Source organism: Ctenocephalides felis, unplaced genomic scaffold (assembly GCF_003426905.1).
Source record: "Ctenocephalides felis isolate EL2017-DRISC unplaced genomic scaffold, ASM342690v1 CF-g0.4_SCAFFOLD_03571, whole genome shotgun sequence".
In the NCBI taxonomy this organism is placed as follows: Eukaryota; Metazoa; Arthropoda; class Insecta; order Siphonaptera; family Pulicidae; genus Ctenocephalides; species Ctenocephalides felis.
Window position 1 is genome coordinate 70,307,504 of NW_020539725.1, and position 18,708 is coordinate 70,326,211.

Sequence of the window (18,708 nt, forward strand, 5' to 3'; positions counted from 1 at the left end):
TTGTCATTTTATTTAAGATCGTATGGCCTTTTTGTTTTCAATCTTCCTAGGAGATTCCTTAATTATTTTAAATATTTGTTTGGGTGACATGGTAATTTCTCGTGGTATTTTTTTCTCTTTTTTTTCATTTCATTAATAGTTTTGATTTTTAAGTCTTTATGTAGAGTGTGATTTGTAATATACCAGGGTGCGTTCACAATTTGAAAACCTAGAAAAAAAATAAATACACGAGATATCTTACTAGGCACTTCCCTCCCTGAAACTGATTTCGTTTAAATTGAATAGGCACATTTGCCTATTCAAGGTTTATAGATTATTGCCATGATTTATAATAATTTAATTATTTTTGAATTATTGAGAATAATCAAACACTCCAGTTTTCTCTCCAAAATAGTTTTATCATCAAGATATCAAGATATCAAGATATTTGTTGGTAAAATTGTTCCTTCTGGAAGACACTCAAAAACTATGTGCTTTTTGTGCACATAGAAAATTATTTCTACAATGAGATAATCCTGCAAATCAGTTTATGCAGATTATTGAAAATTATATATAAATTATCAGATTATTTGACGCATCTAGTTTTATCGATAGTAACCTTTCCGTTGCCAAAATCTAGGAATTGTTTCAAAAGATTTTCAATAAGCTCAAAAAAATCTTTGTCAAAATTTAATAAAAGACATTCACAAAAAAGACGATAATTGATCAGTTTTCGGGATATGTGAAAAATGATTGGACTTCTAAATTGACTATTATGAAATAGGGAATTGTAAAAAAGGAGTGAAATACTAAAGTTTTATGTATTTCTATATTTTACGTAAGACAAATTAAATTAAAGAAAATTTACTCCTTCAATAAAGTTTTCGAGTTGAACAACGCTTGATAATTTTTTTCAGTAAAATTTAAGCTTTTTCATAAATTCAAGAAAATCAGAACAAAAATTAAGTCAAAAACATTAATTTACTACATGTTAAATTATTCGCTTAATAAAGTACTTTTTACCAAATAGGGGTTTGTAGTAGGAGGGAGAAAATTTAGGGCTGCATGTGTACTCTATGTAATTCTATTATATTTATTCTATGGAACTTGCACTTAAGTGCTAAATTTATCTTTTTTTTTCCTTAGCAAGTCATGCACTTTCTATAATTGATAGTGTACTGTTTACATTACTTACATAAAAAAATCTTACAAGAATTCAAATGACATATAGGTATCTATTAGTATTGATTAAGAAAAAACCCTTAATACACTAGTTTTGAATTGGGATAGAAAACGAGTCATTCAGTTAAAATGTCGTTCAGGAAATATTTTTGTTTAATCCTATTTAAGCTATTTTCTGGTAATCTGCAAGTTGATCATTATATGACTGAAATTTTAATATATAATTATTTTCCATTTTTTTTTTTAGAATGTCGTACAGGCGAAGCAAAATTGACCCAAGGACACAATTTACCTGCTCGATACATCATACATACTGTGGGTCCCAAATTCAATGTGAAATATCAAACAGCAGCAGAAAACACTTTGCACTCCTGTTACAGGTAAAAAAATGTTAAATAAAATATATATTCACTTAGTTTATATTGAAGTTATTCAAACAACAATCTATTAGATCAGGCAAAATTATCCATTCAATTTGAAAGCGCTTAATTTGAATATTTTTAGGTACTTCTTGATTAGATGGTTTGTCTACGCTCACTTTTGTTAAATCATTTTTGTTATTTGATTATGATTTATTATAGATATCCTTTGAACATTCATTGGACGTCATTCTGATATTTTGTCCAAACTTAATGTTATATTTAGAAAATCTGAATTTTTTGTTATACTTTCTGATCCTGCTACTCTAGAAGTCCACGACGTTCTCTTGATAGCATTTTAAAAAACTCTATATTTTTTGTGCATTTTTGTAATATTATTTATTAACTAGTTCATAAAATAAATGGAAATGATAATTATATTTTTATTTTGGTTTTACAGAAGTGTATTACATAAATCCCGTGAACTAGGTCTACATTCCATAGCTCTTCCAGTCATCAATTCCGTCCAGAAAAATTATCCTCCCGATCAAGGAGCACACGTGGCTTTGAGTAAGTCATTTTTATTAATTTCATAAATGACTAATATAATTTATCAAAGAATTGAAACTAAAAATTTATAGATTTATGTGTTGAAAATCAGTCAACATATCTGAAGGATATGCGACTGCCTCTAAAAGGATTTTAAATTGAAATCGACAAAAAATTAGACGTTAGATGTTAGACTGTAGATGCTTCATAACTATTTACATTATTATATTTTACTGTTATCTGGATTATATAATGTGAAAGCAGATAAATCTATATTCAAATATTTAAATATTATTCAATACTATTCGATTGTTAGAACGGAGAATATTTCATTAATGTTATTTTATCACTTTACAATTATCTTGAATAAATGTTTTGAAAGTCGTTAAGATTATTCATTGTATCAAATGTTATAGTACAAATGATTTATATACTCTTACATTCATATATGTATAGTATATTGAATCAGACCAAAGATATTATCGTAACTAATTTGTTTATTAATTCTCATATGTAGGTCAAATTTAATATGAGCAAGCAAATGATTTTTGCATACATAAACATAAATGCGAAACATGTAAATTTAAAAAATCACTACATTCTTCATATTTTTGTTACTCATCGATAATGGTTTTCCATTTTTTTCAATAGTTTTTTAAATGCTGGTAATTATTTGATAGATTGATAATATATAATATATTAATCTAAATTTCTTTATTTTAGGAACGATACGAAGGTTTCTCGAAACGTACGGATCGACGATGCACACAATAGTTTTAGCACTTCAAAATTCAGATGCAGGCATCTATGAGGTAATATTTTGTAAAAAATGTTTTACAAATTATTATCCTAAATTACAGACATTTAGTATTACTGAGAATCAGACAACATATATTTAGATACCAAGCAAGATGCACAAGTTGGCTGCACCTAAGATTTTTTTTTTAATTTTTTGGTCCATTTATTTTAGTTAATTCGTGACTAAAGAACATATGGAGCCACAACCACAAATTTTTATTTCAAATCAGACAACGAATTTTTTTTTTAGAATTAGATTTGAATTTTCTTCTGTAATGGAAGATCTTAAATTTTGATACAAAACATGAGCTGTACATAATATTTTTCATACATTTATTTTTAACATGAGTTGTACATAAAACTTTTTTTTTTAATTTGGGAGTTGTAATATTATATAATGTAAAATTCAAAAATATATAAAACACTAACTAACTAAATTTTCACCGTACCACAATAAATCCCTATTTCTCATAATAATAATATTAACAGTCCAATTGTTTTTTTGATTATCTAGCTCGATAATTAATCAATTTATAGTTTTTTGTATGAACGTCGTTGATTGAATTTTGATCAAGACTTTTATGACCTCATGCAAAAGCTAAAATTTATCCGCACTATCCGCTGAAATATTTTTAAAACTATTATTAGATATTGCCGACGGAAAGGTTACCATCGATAAAACTAGATTTGTCAAAAAATAGATAATTACTTTGCAAAATCAGATTTGTAGGATTATTCTCATTGTAGAAATATTTCCCTATAATTAAATACTGTGTGTGTGTAACACAGTATTTAGTTCATGAATGGCTTGTAGAAACAGCAAAAATATTATAATCTGAAGGAACAAAAGTTTTTGAGAAGAAACAAATATATATGGCAGACTGTATATTTTCCAGCAGAATTTTTGGAAACTGGCTTGATTCAGTAGGCGTGCCACAACAAAATTCAAAAATGAATGATCGAATTTTGCTTCATAATTTAAAAATTGATAAATTAATAAAAAGCTCGAAATATATCAAAACCTTGAATATTCAAATGTACCAATTTCATTTAAATGAAATCAGTTTTAGATTAAGCTGGCACTTGCAAAGACTTTTAATATGTCCTAGAAACATTTATATGAGACACGCGTTGCAGTGGGTATACCATCAATTTTATTGTGTTACCAGAATCTCTCACTTATATACCTTATGTAGACACTTGTACATTCAAAATCAGTTAGTTATATTTGGAACTAAAAATTTTCTAGAAATATTGTTTATGCCTCAGCCATTTTTGCCGGGCCAGCTAGTATATATTCATATATTTTTTTATATTTTTTTTAGGTTCTCCTGCCGTTGTATTTTCCGCGCACGGAAGCAGAAGAAGAATCGGCCCGATGGCAACTTCCAGAAAATGTTGGAGGTCTTTTAGGAGAACCACTTCAGCCAGATAGGCAGATCAGAATTATAGACAATCCTAGACACGCTGTCACACTGAGTAAGTAATTTTATTTATAGTAAAGGAACTAACAACATTCTCAAGAGAGAAAGTTTTAGATCATCTAACTTTTTGTTATGTCGTTTTTCTTGCTCTTGGGTTAAAATCAGAGCTACCTTGGCTGGTGGTAGCGGTTGCATTTATAAAAATTAGATTTTTTGTGATGTCGTTAAGTAGTTCTTCTTACTCTTGGTTAGAATCTGAACCACTTGGCTGATTGTAGTGGTACAAATTCAAAAATTAAAAGAAATTTAGCAAGTCTTATTCTTTCTTTTTTAATTTCAATGGACTCACATTTTTTGTCGCCAGACTTTTCATCAATTTTTTTTCTATTTTTAACTTATTTTTACATGTCTGTTATTATAAAACTATGTTAATTAAAGATAAGAAAAAATTGCTTTGTCAAACGTTAGTTCGATTATAAACCTTTTATCAAGCACGTCCAAATGACGAGAAGTCTAATAAATCATTAGTTTTTGGTAAAGGTAGACCAAAGGTAAGCCAGGCCATTTCTTCGTAATCAATTATTATTTTTTTATCTACAAATTATTGACGTATATGTCCAATGCCATTGCGTATTTGTTGACTTTATTGAATTATACCTTATCTAATAGATTATACTTTTATGACTGTACTGCAACTGATAGTGGACAAAGTTTTAGTTTACAAGTGCGCGTGAAACACGATTATTACTAATAATTGTAAATAGAAAATATATAATTCTATATTTTCTTCTAGAATTTAATTCTAGATTATAATATAATTTAAATAATAAATAACTTCTGATTTATTTGCTGTACGATACTAACACATTATTAACAAATTATAAATTTTGGATACAAAATGAAGCATAATAAGACAACCACCAGTGGTAAGTTTGGTTTATGACAAAAAAATTAAAAGCATTCCATTACTAATAAAATTTAGTATAAAAGTACCATTGTAGGTTTCTGAACACTTTGGCATACCTAACAAAAATGAATTTATATATGTGTGTATGCGGATTTTGAAAGCATGGATCAACAATCCATTCAAAATGGATTTGAATGATTCAAAATACATTCAGAGACCAATTTTTTGATAAAATTGAAATGTTACGGCAACGCTATGTTACGGTCATATCTTCGTATGAATTGATGGTGTAATTGTCAAAAAGCTATACATTTGCTGTGCGATCATACAATTTCACACAAGTTTTTTATAAATTCAACATGTGTGAAATTTATTACTCATGCATTGGTTTCAATCTTAGATAGAATTTAGACATTCTCGTCTAACGACAGATGGCTACATTATTATTCGTTTTTTGTTTCTGTTGTATGGAGATTGTTTTTGAGTTTAATTCGATAACACATTTTAGGCAGGTTCTACCTTTATCCTATACTATCCAAATTTTTTTTATAACAGACTTTTACAATTTTTCCTTTAAACCTTGCTCCTTCTTCCAAGTTCTACTTCTAATTTATATCAAATCAACAAATCAATTTCTTATTATTTTCAATTTACATATCGAAGGACAATTCTCTGATTCTATGTCAGTGCCAGGACTCAAACCGAGTATCCATGGCGTATGAGTCGGGCATGCTACTGACTGAGCTATTACTGCCACTTTATTAGCTATTCACTAGGATTGTTTACTGTACCTACAAATATATAATTTTAATGTACATATTGGTAATTTTGTCATTTTTATGGTGGGGGTTTGAAACATAGTTCAAGGGTTGGATTGAAAACGTATAATGCGCACATAATTATAATTATTTTCTATTAAATGTTGAAGAGTTAGAGAATCTTCCGTTGGAGATAACTCAAATAACACTAAAAGTTAAACAGGTTTGGTCACAAATTTAATCCTGTTTTTGTTAATGCCTACTACCCCTCTCCATATAAATGAAACAGGATTACAATTGTGAATGTTTCTTCAAATTCGCCTGTGTTTATTTATCAATTACGTTTATGTTTGTTGTTCAAAATTATCGCATTCTCATTTGGCACATATGATTTTCTATTTATTATGTTATCAGTTGTTTGCATTTCGAAACACTAAAATCTGTGTTCGTTTTTATCTCGACGCGCATAAAATTAAACAACGGCACAGTTTCCTAAAAAGGAATAGCAATAATTCGACATAATTTTGCAGCATTGAGAATAATTTTTTTTTTTTATAATTAAACCACTTCTCATAGGCCTATAATATTTTATGGGGTTCGGTTTGACTATAAACTCTATCATGATGCGAAGTTTCTTCAAAATTCCAGAAGAGTAAACCTGAGGTTTTCCTTATTAGAACAAATGCGCTTTATTCTGTTTTAGTTTTTGTCGCAATCAACAGAGGGTGTACTATGCCGAAATTTATTACTTGTGTTTCAGAACTATTTCTCTTATCATCTTATCATCATAGTATCTATACTTTAAAAGTTTAACTTTTCTTATTATATTTTTTTGTGAAAGCAAATTAATGATTTATTTCGAAATATTTTTGGTAACGTATATTTTGTTCTTTTCAATTATTCAAATTAATCTGCTTCATCTTTTCTTTATTACATATTTCAATAAATCTAGAGAATTAAACCTAGAGGTAAATTTACGTGCTAAAGTTAGTGGCGCACTCTATGGAGTGCGGTAACAACTAAAATTGAAGTAACGGCATAAAGCCACATTTTCGATTTGTTTATACTCTTTTACTCTGTTTTAGTTTTTGCCGCATTCACAAGAGGATGTACTGTGCACAAATTCAATTTTCTATTTAAATAACTGATTGTCTAGTTATAATACACCTACTTCAAACGTTTAATATTTTTGGTACTTTATTTTTCTGTATAAAAAGAAAATAAAGTGTTTAATAGTTGAATAGTCACTAATTAATTGATATCAAGTGTTTAATATTAATATACTAGTTAATTGTAATAAGAATATAAATTGTAATGTAACGGTAATAAGAATAATAAACAAGGGAGGGAAAGGAAATCATTGATTTTGCGTTGCTTTCATACCATGGATTGCCTTCGGGCAGACTACTATTTTTATGTTTATATTTTTCTGAAAACATGTTCGTGATTTAATTCAAAATTTATTTTATACGCGTTTGTTCTTTATTCATTTACTCAAATTAATCAGATTTATTTTTTCTATATTATATATTTAAACCTAGGGGTAAATTTACGTGCTATAGTTAGTGGCGCTCTCTATGGAATGGGGAAACAACTAAAATTGAAGTAATGGCGAAGCAAACTTGTTTGCGATATATTTATACTTCTTTTACCTATGCTTAGAATGATAATAAAATTACAATACAGAATATGTTATTACAATACAGAAATGATTTTTTAAAAGAATTTAAAAAATGCATAATTTTAATTAGTGAAATAAAAATTAAGGTCAAGTGCAACTATTCTCAATCACATAATATTTCATTTATTGCTCATAAATTCGCTTTCAATTATTCACATTTTTCGAAAGTTTTAGAATCGCAATTATCAAATTCGTAAGCGTCAAGTAATAATTTAAAAGTGATACATTCCGTTTGTACAGAAGCGAGAGTAACGTTTCGTCTAAATGCGCATGATTTGTTGTTATTATATATTATTTTCGCAATGTTTTGTTCTTGAATAGTCGGAAAAATATTTCTTTGTTCGTGTTTAAATGTGTGTGGATCGAGTATTTTAGTTTTTTGTTCCAAACGCTTGTTGTTGGTCATGATCAATGAATCGTTCGAGTTGTGTGAGTATTAAGGATTTATATCCAAAATTCAGAAATTTTTGGAAATTGTTAGATTTTTCAGTTTATTGTATAAAAAATGTCTATTTTTTTAAATAATTAATATTATAATTTAATTATTTTATTTATTAATTGATCTAATAATCAACATCAAAATCAATCATTTAATTGAAATTAATTATAATCAAAAATAAAAATTTATGCAAAATGCTTCAAAGTCTTCTGCACATTTTGGCATACCTTAGAAAATACGGATGTATGTATGTGTGTGTTTACGTGTATGTGTAGTATATATGTTTGGATACATTTTATCGTCAACGATTTCGAAAGGTTCAACCGATTTTAATGATTCAAAAAACATTTGATTCCTGAGAAGACGTTCTGATTAATTTTTTGTCTTGTTTTATAATTTTATAAATAGTCAATCAGAGCATTATAATAGTTTACTTACCTTCTTCATCCAATGACAGTATGAGCTGATTATCCTTATTTTTGGAAAGGTTTCTCAAAAAAATTGGAAAAAATTCATATTACTACTAAATTTAATATTTGATGTTATTATAGATAACTATATTGTATGTAAAATAAAATTACATTGCTTAACTCTTCTGTCAAAAAATTCTATGTTTTATTTTTATCAAAATTGTGATAGCTTCTATTTTTTGGTTGGTTATACCAAAATTTCTAAAATACCAAAAATATTTTCAATATTTTTGGAAAAAAATGGTTTCGAAATAGACTTACCCAGAAACGAATCATTCGAATTTGTTAGTTTGTTTGAGAAAATTTATTTATTCAATGATATATTACATAAAGGAAATGTGAGTAATTAATCTTTCGAATTAAAAGCAAAAGTTTTTTTCAGAGAGTTGTGAAATATAATATATACCAGCTATATATTAATCATAAAAATCACTTATAGATATATATCAAAAATATTGCTTTCGGGCAATACTGAAAAAAATTCATCATAACTAAATTAAGACAACTAGCTTTCTGATACAAAACAATATTAATACTATATTTTTTGAGAAGCATCATAATAACCATTTTTAAATCTGAAAAACTGTCATTTGCTGATATGAGATCTTCGGCTAAAATTTTATGACTTTCTTGGTAGCATCTTTAATAAGATTCTAATTTTATTGAAAAGAAGATACTTTCTATTGATGATAAAAGATATCTAAAGAAATCTAATCTGTCACAAATTTATACTTTATGCAAGAATCTTTCTGTTGAAACATTTCATTTTTATATAGCATTAAGTTGCGAATAATGAATGTCATTAATCCCTAAGTCACACCTATTCGCCAGACATTACCTTGCTTATTAACATATATTATCAATATTATTTAACAATAAAATATTCATATTTGCTTTATCTTTTCAGCCGACGATGACTCAGTGTCATTATCTCTCAGTGAAGACTTCACCAGAATGCATGGTGATTTGGACAGGGAACGTCTTCTTGGAGAAAGACCTCAATGTGATCCTATTATTGACACCATGGCTAAGGAACTGAGACACCAAGAAAGGTAAATGATTTTTATATCTATTTGTAAACTATTAGGTTCATGGTTTTTGCAAAAACTTAGATGATGTATGCATAAAAGTTCTGCCTTAAGGCAATGAAAGTCTCGAAGATTAATATATTTGTTGTTACATCATGATGCTATTTGGCGTAATGGTTAGGCACACTGCCTTGTGTGGATAGGGTTGCGAGTTCAAGCTTTTGCTCTGGATAACTTGACATCGTGCAGTAGCTATATCCATTTTTACTTGAAAACAGATCAGAAAAATGTAGCCAATTGAAAAAAATTTATTATGTTCCCTTCTACTACCCATGTTAGAAATGATCTCATCGTACATGATTCTTCTGTGAGGTCTAAGTCATAAGTACATAAAGTTTTATTTTATTGACACATCGATAAACGACAAATATTATAAAATCAATACTACAGTGTAAATTTTCTGCAATTCCACTAAATGGATAATTTATATATGCACATGCTGCAACCTCCTTGGAACTCAGTTTTTTTTTCAAAATATCAATACTGATTGCGATATTTGAATATCAGTGTCAAAATGAAGTTGGCATTGATCATTTTTATTTTTGATACGCTGTCAGAGATATTTTTACAATTGACAATTCTATTTTATTCATTTATTTTGTTCAATAAATTGATAATTAATTCTTTTTGGATCTACTAAAAACGCCTGAGATCAATGCAGCTTATCAATTCCACAAATAACTCAAAATGTTACGTGAAAAAATTCCTATAATTAATAAAAATCCAAACGATTTGATATTTTTTATAGAAATGTCATCAATATGGTTTCAATAAATAATTGTAAGAAATTTCATAAAATTTTAAGTACATCAGAAAATATGCCTCGCGTAGTCTTTTCTTCAAAACGAGAAAGAAATAAAATAAATCTTGTTTTTAAAAGGTTAGTAAAAATATTTAAAATTGTAGTTATTATGCATCGATTTAATTTGTAGCTTCAATATCAGAAATATCTACATTTTACTAAAATTGAACGTAACTCTTTTTAACCTGGAGCATTTGTTCCCAAAATTAATATTTTTTTTTAATATTTTAAAGATCATTTTGTTTTACATTTTTATTCATCAAAAATAATATGAATATTCTAGACTTTTTTTAATTTAATAGTATGCATATGCCAACTTATTTAAAATTTCACTGAAATTTAACGTAACGCTTTTCACCGGAAAAATTTGTTCTCATAAAAAATATTTTGATATTAAACACCATTTCGTTATACATTTTTTTCCTTCAAAAATTAATATGAATAGTTTTGTTTGATCATGAATGTTTTAGTCTTATTTTTAATTTAATAATATGCATATGCGTAATTATTTAAACGTAATTACTTAACCTTCTAAATTTAGTACAGAATGAAATCTTGAAAATTTACTCTACATTATCTTAAGATGATGAAAAAAATATTAAAAATTATATTAAATCTGAGATATTATAAAGAGTTCTAAATACCTTTATCTAATAATAATAATAATGTTTGTATCTAATAATAATAATAATATTTTTGTGAATTGAAAATGGGCACTATAGAACTTTTTATAAAATATTAACGTATAAAATAGAGATTTATCATACAAGTGATAAAAAACAAATATAGTCGTTAAACTGAAAAGTGCAAATTATTTAGCACTTTAGTCTCGGATTTATTTAAAAATCAGTTGTTCAAATATTGTTTTATAGATATTGATACAAGTTCGAAGAATCAATCAATTTACAGTTAACCAGTGCCAATTTGTAAAAAAATTAACGGATACTACGAATTGCTTAACTAAAACCAATTATTATGTCTTATAGACAAAAGTGCATCATATTAAAAATAATCATAAAAAAAATCAAAATTTTCGAATACCTCCAAAATTCTCAAAAAAATCTATTTTCTATATGCATCATATTAAAAAAAAAACGATAAAAATGTTATTTAATATTTATGCTATGTAGTAAATACTTTTTAAAATTAAATTCTTTATCCAACCGTTACAATATGTTCATATAACTTTTTTTTTTAATTTAAGCACTAATATATTATACACCTATGGGTATATGTTATGGGTGTTTTTCCAAAGCAATCAATGTAATAGCTATAATGATATAACCAATTTATCATAATTCCATAACACATATGAAATTATTTCCTGACATTTTCCTGATTTGTTAAACGATTTATTTATTACCAATCCTGGTAATGTAATAATGAATTAATCGGCCTCAAACGATTTGTCGGATGACGAATGAAATTCACGTGCTCGTATTGTTCTATGTTATTGATTTCATAGTGATTTTGTTGACATTGTAATTATATGATTGTAATGACACTGGTTTGTATAATACATTGTATGATGGAAAATTAAAATGCCAATCATATGGGATAAACATGTGGGAAAATGCTAAAGACGCGCGTTCTTCTAATTTACTTACTACATATATCTGGATCATGAATAAAAATTCAATTTTCCACATTAAAGGCAAATTTATATTCCAATTTGTATCGTGATTTACTACTCATTCAGGTTATTGAACAGAGACTTCTACGCAATTTCCCAGAATTGCTTCTAAAAATACGATCCGAATTCATCAATTTTAATTTTTCTCATGAATAGCCAAAAGTATTTTTGGAACTTTTCTTGCTCAAAATACGAAAATATTTTCTTATTTCTTTGAAGGTCACGATCGATAGAAACATAATTCAATAATTCAATATACTTTGTTTGGTTTCTTCACTAATCACATTTACCACAAAAGCTAAAATTATACTTATTTTATTATTTCTATATCTTGTTTAACACAATATTACAAAACCGGTGTAATTCATTTATTCATAATCAGGATGAACAATGGTTTCCTAATAGATATAATAAAATTGTTGCTATATTGAAAACATTTTGATGTAATTCAAACAATAAGCAGACAATACGCAAGATATCTTTATATTGTGCTGAAATAAGTTATGTCTACACAATTGTTTAAATAAATAATATATTTCAATACCGATCAAAACACCTTGTTTAAAGTATAGTGAAATCAGAGAATTGAGATTTAGTACTTTAGATAAAAAAATTTACTGCTTGTTAAAAAAATAGATATTTTGCTTTCACCAATCAATGTGATTTCCTATTGAAAACATTAATTTTGCAAGGAATATTTTTTTTGAAAAGTAAACTGTTTTTAATATCTTAAAAGAACTATAAATGTTAGCAAATAAATATTATTCTAGTCGAATTCCAATTTTAGTTTGTCTAAAATTATTAATATACAATAATAAATACTTCATATAAATTTTTAATGTGAAAACAGACAATTCTACGAGTCTTCTAATTTTTATTTCGAATTTGCAAATCGTGAAAATTTATTTAACCACTTGGATAACAGATCTTTTTTACCTTACCTTTTTAAAACTCTAAAACAGCTATGTAGAGCGATTGCTTTGAGAAAATTCTGAATTTTTCCAAAAAAATGCCAAAAAAAAAATTTTCATAATTTTCAAAGCTTCTAAAGATTATTTAAATGTTTCGGAAAGTTCCAGCAATTTTTCTAAAGACAGACGATCGCTTTAGAAGAAATTCGAAATTTTTAATGATATTCTAAATTTTCAAAAAAATCCATTTTTTTCATAATTTTCAAAATTTTTTAGAGCTTTATAAAAACGATACCAAAAGTTTGAGCAATTTTCCTAAAGGCGATCGCCTTCTGGAAAAAATTCAAAATTTTTAAAAAATCATACATTGAAAAAAAAAAACAAATTTTTCCATAATTAAAAAAAAAATTAAATCATTTAAGAGTCATAAAGTATGGTACGGGAAGTTGCAGCAATTTGCCTCGAGGCAGCGCGAGATCGCTTGGGATATAATTCATAATTTTCAATAAATTTCAGAATTCCTAAATATTTTTTACATTTACAAAAATTTCAAGCTTTTATAAATCATAAATTACGGTACGAGAAACTCCAGCAATTTGCCTACAGACGATCGCTTTGGAAGAAATTCAAAGTTTAAACAAAAAGCTAAATTTTCAAAAAAATCTAAATCTTTTATAATTTTTAAAAAAATTTAAAGCTTTTAATAGTTATAAAGTATGGTACGGGAAGTTCCAACAATTTTCTTTAAAGCAGCACGATCGCTTTAGAAGAAATTCAAAATATTTTAAAAAAATCTTAATTTTTAAAAAAACCTAGTTTTTCTATAATTTTTTAAAAAAATTAAAGCTTTTAATAGTTATAAAGTATGTATGGTACGGAAAGTTCGCTTTTCGCGAACGCTTTGACAAAAATTTAAAATTTTCAATAAATTTAAAAATTCTCAAAAAATTAAATTTTTTCATAATTTTCAATTTTTTTTAAAGTTTTATAAAAACGATACGAAAAGTTTCAGCAATTTTCCTAAAAGTGATCGCCTTTTGAAAGAAATTCATATTTTTTTAAAAATTCTAATTTTTCAAACAAACCTAGTTTTTTACATAATTTTCAATGAAATTTAAAGTTAAAATAATTTCCGAATTTTCAAAAAAACAATTATTTTTCATAATTCAATAAAATGTAATGTTTTTAAAAGACATAAATTACGGTACTGGAAGTTCCAGCATTTTGCCTCGAGGCAGCGCGATGTATTTGGAAATAATTCAAAATTTACAAAAAAATAAAAAAAATCTCAAAATAATGTAATTTAGTACGAAATTTCCTGCAATTTGCTTTAAGACTGACGATCGCTTTGGAAAAAAATCAAAATTCTCAAAAAAATCTAATTTTCTCATCATTTTCATAAATTTTTGAAAATTTTAAAATACGGTACAGAAAATACCAGCAATTTGCCTTAATACAAGCGATTGCTTTGAAAAAAATTTAAAATTTTCAAAAAATATAATTTTTCATAGTATCAAAAAAATATAAAGCTTTTATAGATCATAAATTCAAAATTTTCGAAAACCTCAAAAAAATTTTAAAATTCTCAGAAAATTTATTTGTATTCCAAATTTTCAAAAACTTAAATTCCTTTCAAAATTTTAAATTACAATAAACAAAGTTTCAACAATTTGCATCAATCGACAATTTCGTACCCCACTAGTTTATTCGAAAATAATCGAGTTGCACCGTATCACCACTACTCCCCACTCCCAACTCCAGTCAACCGATATCACATTTACCGCACGCTGCAGAATACAGTCCGCTCTAGTATATAAAAACGATCATTTGCTCCGTTTCTTCGTGCCTTAAACTAATGAGTAAGGAAAATATACGAGCCTAGTTGAGTCTAGTGCTCAAATAGCAATTATCTCATTGCATTTATGCTTTGAGGGATATTTTTGGAGAGGCAAAGGTCGTCCCCTTGAGCGTCCGTTCCTGGACACGTTCTTCCTGGTGCTCTCCTGCTGTCGTCGAAACGGAGCCTACTTCGCTCTGTTTTTGGCCCAGTTGGAGGGTTTGGGAGGATGTGCTCATACGGGTGTTCGGGTGAAGCGATCTGCCTCCATAAGCGACCAATACCAAATCTTAGGATTTAAAAACACACCATGTTCAATAGTTCTTATATCATATATGAACTGGTTTTGCATGGTGATACCTTTTTAGATCAGAGTCTTCATAAAATCTATTTTCTAATCTAACTTCTCGTAGAGTAGTAAGTTATTGTAATGGGCCGAAAATCTAAATTGAAAATTTTTGCATATCTCAACGTTTTAAAGGTTTCGGAACAATTTGGCATGCCTCACAAAAAATGGATCTGTGTGTGTGTATGTATGGATACAAATTTCCAGTCACGTTTTCAGGCGCACGGATCAACCGATTTGAATGGTTCAAAAAACATTCGATTTCTATTGATAGGGAGATGAGCTGATTAGTTTTTCGCAAAGGCAGGTCCAGCCGTTGCGGAGATAAAGAACAAAGAGTGCAGAAAATAGAAATCGAGATTTTGAGAGAAAGGAGCGTCCGATTTGAATGATTGCAAAAACATTCAATTTGTAATGACTGGGAGAAGGGGTGGTTAGTTTTTCGCAAAGGCAGACCCAGCTATTTCGAAAATACCGAGCTAAATGTGCGAAAAATGGCAGTTTTTGAGAGAACTAAACGTCCAATTTAAATGATTCGAAGAACTTTCAGCTTGTTTTAACAAAATAATTGATTTTGGAAAAAACTTTTTTTTTTTTGTACATCGAAAATAATTCAGATTTTATTTTCAATTCTGACTATAGTTCTAATATACTTTAAACAAATAATTTCAACTTTGCAATTCAGTTTATCTTATAAATATTAAACAATGTTACAATATTAATAATAATCTATTTGAAAACATTCAGTATTCCTCGAACATTTCGTTACGGTACGGGAAGTTCCAGCAATTTGCCGTAAGGCACGATGCCGTATACCCCACTAGTTGTTATTTTTTTTTTTGAAAATTTAGAAGTATTCTCAATTTTTTATAAGAAATAAATGTTTTTTTTACACACAAATAATACATCCATTTTTTCTAAGGTATGCCAAAATATTCAGAAACCTTTGAAGCGTAAAAATATATAAAAATTTTCATTTTCGATTTTTTTGAGATTACTCTACGGAAAGATAGTAACACTCGTTTATAGAGCTTTTAGTCTAGAAATTAAAAAAAATGCTTTTTTCTTTAATATTTTCAAAATTTGAAAATATATGTACGAGAGGATTTTTAAAATTTAACAACAGCTAATTTTTGTAATTATTAACTTTTTTTCTATTTTTTCTATAACGTGAAAATAAAAAAAATATTATTAAAAAAAAATGATTATTAAAAAAATTATTATTAAAAAAATAATTGATTTTTTACAATAATTTAAAATAAGTTAAACTTCATGCCTCTACGCCGTTTCTTATTTACTTTTACTTAATATTCATGAATGGACTCTTCCATATTTACAAATAATTATTATAATTACTGCAAATTTCCAAATATAAGTGCTTATATTTGGGCGACAACCGTCTAATATATTTATAAGAAACTAGACATATATAAAAAAAAGAATGCAAACAAGGTCCTTCAAACAGTTACCATATATAAAATATTACCTCAAACTTCTAACAGTTATATAAAACCAATATATAAACATTTGAAAACTTAATTGCAAAGTTACAATTAATTATTATAAATAAATAAATGAATTTTCAAAATTCAAAAAAATAATTTATTAAAAAATGATTATGAAAATTAATAATAATTTCAACTCTATAATATCGATATTTTTTAAAAAATGTTTCATTTATTCATGAAAATTTTGAAATTTTATGAAAGTTCTGAAAAATTTTAATAATTTGAAATAGTAAGGTAAATATAGATAAGAGTGTATGTAGTATGTATGTTTGGATTAAGTAATTTTTAGTAAGTTTGAAATAATTAATTTTTTTGTTCACGATTTCAAAAGTCCTTATAAACCAATTTAAATGATTCAAAAAACATTATATTCCAATTGACGAGGAGACGTGCTGATTAGTTTTTGGTAAAGACAGGTCCAGCCGTTTTTGAGATACGGAGCAAAGAGTGCAAAAAATAAAACTTATTTGAATAATCAATATTGTTGTTGATAATTAATTAATTTTTGTTGATTCGTTATTATTTTTATTTATTAATGTTAAGACACGATGCCAAACACCTCTAGTTTTTATTTCCATGTGCAAATTTTATGCAGTATATTTCATATTTCTTTTTATGTTTCATTAAACCTGCAAAAAATTGCAACTTGTGAACTATTTTGCAATCATAAACACTGTGCTAATTTTTACAGCCTTTATCGGATGACTGAATTCGAGCATAAATACATAAATATCGTTTTTATTTGGAATGTGCATATGACTAATTTCTGTACTACCTTGAAACTAAATTACTTTATTGTATAAAAAGAACAATTAACATTTTTGGCAACAGCTCTAATTGAGGCATTTTAATTTTTTCTCTTTTTTTTTAATTTTTTCTCTTTTTTATTTTATTTATCACTTTAATAAGTGATTTTACTATTCTGTTCATATAAAGTTGTGATAGTTCTAAGGGTCCTCCATATTATTTTTTTTATTTTTATTAAATTGAAAATGTACCATGTTGGTTAGAAGAAATTAGATCTAGTATACCTTATATCATCAATAATAAAAATTTTAGTATTCCACGAATTATCCTTAAGTATTCAAAAAACTTTCCGAACAAATCAATAACTCTACGTCATATAATATACTACACTTTGTAAAGGGCGGGTTATAATAAAAATTTGATAGCCCTATATAGTCGCCTACGCATCCAAAGTTTTATCGAAATAGAAATTGAAGATTTTGCGTCATACCATATAATTATGTTTCATGAACCTAGAAATTATATACTCAGGTGTCGAATGTAATAAATATTTAATTCGTTGTGTGGATTCCGTGCATTCCGACAAAGTATAATAAAAATAGTATTGAGAAGTAAATTAGAAGTCGAGAAAGAAATCTGTATGAAACTGTTAGTAATGTGTTTGGAATTTGAGAAATGCAGGGTTTTTATTTACAAATACATGTTCTGCAATTTTAGTGCTGATTGGAGATTAATTGTAATCCAAACATGGATTTCATTATTTTTTTAATCATTCAAATCGGTTGATCCGTGCTCTCCAAATAGTGTACGAAAAATCGTATCCAAATATACATACATACATCCATTTTTAAGGTATGCCAAAATGTTCAGAAACCTCTAAAAACCTCTCCAGGTATCGACCTAATTTCTACCCTATGGTCTGAGTCATGGAAATTATATTGGATATCCTCCTTTTGATATCTATTAAGCCCCTCCAAAGGATTCCGTTCGATTAAATGCTCATTGTAAATTCATTCCTACCTGTAGACAGGTAGAAATACCTTTGTAATCGGTTGATAAATAGACGTTTAAATTGACGTACGTCATGCGAAATTACTGGCGCGTGTGTGCATAAAAAATGTATTAAACCCTTTGAGGTAGTATACTATTTGATGTTAGGGGATGACGGATTTAGGGGAATATTCGAAACAAGTTTTGTAACGACTTATTATTAAAGAAAAACCAATGGCATCGTGTCTTGAAAAAAAATGCAGGATGTTGCCACAACCTAATTTAAATATGCTAAAATAT

General features: G+C 27.1%; 1 protein-coding gene and 1 non-coding gene across 3 annotated transcripts in view; both read left to right on the forward strand.

Moving 5' to 3' along the window:
* Positions 1-1,408: 1,408 nt before the first annotated feature.
* LOC113385156 (protein GDAP2 homolog) overlaps positions 1,409-18,708 on the forward strand; it is a gene marked incomplete at its 5' end in the record, with an annotated part of 51,922 nt that continues 34,622 nt past the window's right edge. The window contains 6 exon segments of one of the 2 annotated variants that reach the window (XM_026622976.1): positions 1,409-1,541; positions 1,981-2,090; positions 2,793-2,881; positions 4,193-4,336; positions 5,282-5,288; positions 9,454-9,598. In XM_026622976.1, the coding sequence (XP_026478761.1) occupies positions 1,409-1,541; positions 1,981-2,090; positions 2,793-2,881; positions 4,193-4,336; positions 5,282-5,288; positions 9,454-9,598 (628 nt within the window). 2 annotated transcript variants of the gene reach the window in all.
* On the forward strand, positions 14,823-14,975 carry LOC113387187. The gene has a single exon (XR_003368137.1). It is a non-coding gene; the product is annotated as a U12 minor spliceosomal RNA (small nuclear RNA).